Genomic DNA, 2,556 nt, shown 5'->3' on the forward strand with positions numbered 1-2,556 from the left:
TTGCTTGTCCTGGTTGGTCGGCGTTGGTTTTTCCAAGGAAAAACAAGAACATTCTTTCACGAACATGGGGAGATCGCTGAGTTGCTCCTCATCGTTCGTAGGCTCATACTTGCTGTCTGTCTGTCTGTCTGTGTTAAGTAACTTTAGGTTTTCTGAAACGAGGCAAACGACTTGCCATTCCATTAATTAAGGAGAAGGTGCAATGTAGCCATCAGTTGATATTCGCATAGTACATATTGTAGAAAGCGACTTACAAACTTCCCATATAGCAAATGATTGATTCAGTTGGCAATTCCATGACCATACATACATTACATACAGTGCAGTGCATCCTACCATTGTTTGTAGGCTTGGAAGAGTGTTTCTGAACCTATTTTTTTACCAGTTGAAACCATTCCTACCATCAGAACATGAACTCACTTCAGTCTCAGTGACAACACGACTGAACAAGGCCCATGAAACCAGGCTCTACTACAGGTTGATTCTCTTCTTTCCATCAAGTGCAAGCGCATTGCGTCACATGCGCTTGAGGACAAACATGCCGAAACCGCTGCCGAGGAAGGTGGCGATTGCAATGCCGAATATGCCGGCGAGGATCCCGGGGACGACCAGGGAGCTCCAGCCCTTGGTGGTGGCCATGCCGCAGGCGGTGGTCGGCCCGCCGACGTTGGCGTTGGACGCGATGAGCAGCAGCTTCTCCTCCAACCCCAGCAGCTTCCCAGCGCCCAAGATCACCAACAGGTGCACGGCGATCTGCACCAACGAGAACGCGAAGATGCCGGGCGCCGTGTGGATGACGTCGCGGATGCTCCCGCTGGCCCCCACCACGGCGAAGAACACCTGCATCAGGATCACGGCCATGGCCTCGCCGGCGGGGGCGAGCTTGCCGACGTGCAAGGGGAACAGCGTCGCCAGCGCCACCACGATTGCCGTGATGCAGGGGAGGCTGCCGCCCTGTACGCCCAGCAGGGCCGTCATGTGCCTGCCTGCTCTGCATATCGCGAGCGACACGGCCAGCGCCGTTGCGCTCTCCAGGACCGGCAGCCTGTCGCCGCCGCCGGCAGCCGGAGTGGGCTCGCCGTTGGCGTTGACTCCCCCTTTGGGGTGCGCCGTCTCCTCAGCGGGGATCTTGGCGGCCAGCGCGAATAGCGTGGTGAAGTAGAGCGCGCAGATGACGTTGTCGGCGGCCAGCCCTGCGGCCAGCACCGACGGGGTCACCTGCAGGGCCTCCGCGACGGCCACGTAGTTGACGGCTCCTCCGATGTGCCGGCCCATGAGGGCCGCCGCGATCTTCCAGTTGTCCGGCCCCAGCGACCGCATCGGCACCAGCGCGAACGCCACCACCGTGCCCACCGTCGTCGCCACTGCCATTTCCAAGAATCTTTAGCTAGCTGAGTAGTGGAACTGCAGATCGATGAAGCGCGCGTACCAGATCCGAGGAGGAATGCGAGGAGGAGGGCGCCGGCGGAGCGGACCACGCGGCGGAGGTCGGCGCGGAAGAGGAGCAGCGGCACGGCCAGCGGGAGCAGGTACTCCAGCACCACGCGGTAGGCGGGGGCGTCGGCGGCGACGAGCCCGGCCGTGGTGGCGGCCAGGCCGAGCAGCACGCTCACCAGCGCGCCGCTCAGCGCCTTGCCGGCGCGGGTGCTTTTCTCGGACCAGACGCCCAGCGCGGCCGCGGACAGGAGGACCGTCCAGTTGCCCCAGTGGTCGGAGGCCGGGACCAGAGGGAGGCCGTGGGGCAGCAGGGCTCGGGCTCGAGGGAGCCGGAGCGGGAGGCGCCGGCGTGCAGCGTGGCCGCGGTGGTGGACAAGAGTGGTGCGGGTGCCGGCGCCGGCGGTAGAGATAGAAGAGGGGTGGCTAGCTGAGTGTCGGCTGTGTGGGAGCAGGACCACGAAGGCTGCCGTCGCCGTCGCGGTGGCCATCGATGGTCAACCCCGTCTTCCCGTCGAAAGCCAAGTGAAGTGGATGCCTGGGAGAAAAAAATCCTATAAGACCTTGGTCGTACGCCCCCGTCGTGAGACCACCTCCAGCGGATGACACATGGCAATCCGAATCTCAAAGTAACCTATTCTCAATTCCTCTGTTTGATTTTTTTTCCTGTACGACCAGATCGTGCACAACCAATCGTGCGACCTTCTCCCGCATGCGACACCTGGCAATACAAATCTTAAAGCAACAGTCGTTGCCCCTAGTGTGGTGATGCGCCGCCTTCCAATCGTCAGGCCTTGTTTGGATGTGAGGGTAGATATTTTCAGACAAAAGACGCCCCCCACTCAAAAAAAAAGGCAAAAGACACCCGGGGTGAAATATTCTCGGCAAAACAGAAAGCACGTGGGAAATTCACATAGCCCTTTGGTAGAGATGGGGATAGTGTCGTCTTCATTCTCAACTTACACGATGCAGCCTTCCGTTGCGTTGGTGCAACCAGATTGAGTTGCGGCCCTTCGGTGCTATGGTTCTCGCCGAAGAGCAGCATCATTTCCGAAATCACATAGGGCGTGTTTTGTTGCCCGCATCGAGCCCAACCAAGCCCGCGCGGGAAGGAAGAAGCTT

General features: G+C 59.6%; 1 protein-coding gene across 1 annotated transcript; it reads right to left on the reverse strand.

The window, feature by feature from the left end:
- Positions 1-264: 264 nt before the first annotated feature.
- On the reverse strand, positions 265-1,978 carry LOC109734046 (uncharacterized). Its single transcript, XM_020293261.4, has 2 exons — positions 1,430-1,978; positions 265-1,364 (listed from the first exon to the last, which is right to left on the reverse strand). Exons 1-2 carry the CDS (start codon positions 1,923-1,925, stop codon positions 517-519), a joined length of 1,344 nt encoding a protein of 447 aa, XP_020148850.1. The 5' UTR covers positions 1,926-1,978; the 3' UTR covers positions 265-516.
- Positions 1,979-2,556: the final 578 nt, after the last annotated feature.

This window comes from Aegilops tauschii, chromosome 5, assembly GCF_002575655.3.
Source record: "Aegilops tauschii subsp. strangulata cultivar AL8/78 chromosome 5, Aet v6.0, whole genome shotgun sequence".
Classification (NCBI taxonomy): domain Eukaryota; kingdom Viridiplantae; phylum Streptophyta; class Magnoliopsida; order Poales; family Poaceae; genus Aegilops; species Aegilops tauschii.

What these genes read in the sequence shown, in the direction of transcription:
- LOC109734046 (XM_020293261.4), bottom strand. Translation starts at nt 1,925, where the DNA reads ATGGCCACCGCGACGGCGACGGCAGCCTTCGTGGTCCTGCTCCCACAC. An exon ending in CGCATTCCTCCTCGGATCTG is followed by an intron (nt 1,365 to 1,429) that starts GTACGCGCGCTT and finishes TGGAAATGGCAG; the next exon opens with TGGCGACGACGGTGGGCACG.